Here is a 1259-nt window from a genome sequence, read left to right as displayed (position 1 = left end):
ACCAAATTTTCTTATATTCTTAATAATTTTCTGCTTATCACGTCTAAAAAAAAGGAGCCAATTCTACTTGCTTTTCTCTCAAAATTGGGTCCAAACCTACGGTGGGTTCATCGAGAATTAGAAGTTCGGGCTTATGCATCAATGCTGCGACAAAGGAAACCCTCCTTCGTTGACCTCCACTCATGTTCTTCACCAACTGATTTGCTGGAGGCAGTTGGAACAATTCCGAGAAAAACCTATGTCTCGTTTCTTGGAAATAACATGGATAAACTGTGGTTGTTTCAAATTGACATAGTAGAATATCTTTCGAGCAAGACAAAATTAGAACCGCTTGAAAGACTTACTTAAAAGTAAAAGTAAAACTTGTCAGAATTTACATGATATTTCGCGCGCAACAACTACAAGTTTTCTTATCCCATATATTCAGTATCTTACCGATCTCTTTATCGTCAAGCCCATTGATCCTGCCGAAGTAATAAAGAGCATCGCTCGTAGAAAATTGTTCGACTAAAGAGGTATCCTGCAGCATATAACCCACCCGAGGCCCTGGAATTCCGCAGCCCATACTGCCCGGAGATCCCCCCAAGACACACACCGCTCCACTGTCGAGATAACGTAATCCGACGATACAGGACAACAGGGTTGTCTTGCCACATCCGCTGGCCCCCAACAGCGCGTATCTGTTTGATGAAAATATTTCGTTTACGAGATACTGCTTGGGTCTATATAAATTTTATATATGTTACATTACACAAAAATTTTTAATAATTGGAATACTATTGCAACAGCAAATTCCGGAGACTAAATCAAGTAAAAAAAGTCCTGTACTACTTTTCCCTCCGACAAACAGTTATTGAGATATTATTGAGATAAGCTAAATATTGAAAAAGTTATAAATTTTCTCTTGAATATCTCAAAAAGTATTAAGCAAATAAAAAATGTTTCACACAAAAGTTCATATTAATTGGTAGAAAGAGTTAGTATATTAAACCATAGGGATTTTATTTAAAAAATTGAAGATGACCTTCACGTAATCTTCAAGCAAGTATGCAAGGTTAAATTCATAAAACCATCTTATTTCCCCCTCGAAACCCAACTTTTGCTGAGATCATTTTTTGCTAGCCGTCTTCCCCAAAAAGATATATGCGTGGATCATTTAAAATGTGACACCCTATATACCATTCCCCAAAGAGGTTCCTATTTTACAAACGATGACAATTTAAGCAATTGATGAAGGTGCTCGTGAAAGAGCGTGATGG

At 37.2% G+C, this 1259-nt stretch overlaps 1 protein-coding gene across 1 annotated transcript; it reads right to left on the bottom strand.

Annotated features, from left to right (window-relative positions):
- Window positions 1-43: 43 nt before the first annotated feature.
- LOC105570836 (ABC transporter G family member 23-like) lies at window positions 44-697 on the bottom strand. Its single transcript, XM_012028289.1, has 2 exons — window positions 436-697; window positions 44-249 (listed from the first exon to the last, which is right to left on the bottom strand). The coding sequence occupies exons 1-2, from the start codon at window positions 563-565 to the stop codon at window positions 44-46; spliced, it is 336 nt and encodes a 111-aa protein (XP_011883679.1). The 5' UTR covers window positions 566-697.
- Between the last annotated feature and the right edge of the window lie 562 nt (window positions 698-1259).

This window comes from Vollenhovia emeryi, unplaced genomic scaffold (genome assembly GCF_000949405.1).
Source record: "Vollenhovia emeryi isolate VEMERY1.0 unplaced genomic scaffold, V.emery_V1.0 DF950021.1, whole genome shotgun sequence".
Taxonomy (NCBI): domain Eukaryota; kingdom Metazoa; phylum Arthropoda; class Insecta; order Hymenoptera; family Formicidae; genus Vollenhovia; species Vollenhovia emeryi.
The sequence above is the reverse complement of the archived record's forward strand: the minus strand, read 5'-3'. Positions and strand labels throughout refer to the sequence as shown.

Bases quoted from the DNA above. Each gene is read 5' to 3' on its own strand.
- LOC105570836 (XM_012028289.1), bottom strand. From the start codon at position 565: ATGGGCTGCGGAATTCCAGGGCCTCGGGTGGGTTATATGCTGCAGGAT. The intron at 250-435 runs GTAAGATACTGA...GTTATTTCCAAG, and splicing joins GCTTGACGATAAAGAGATCG to AAACGAGACATAGGTTTTTC.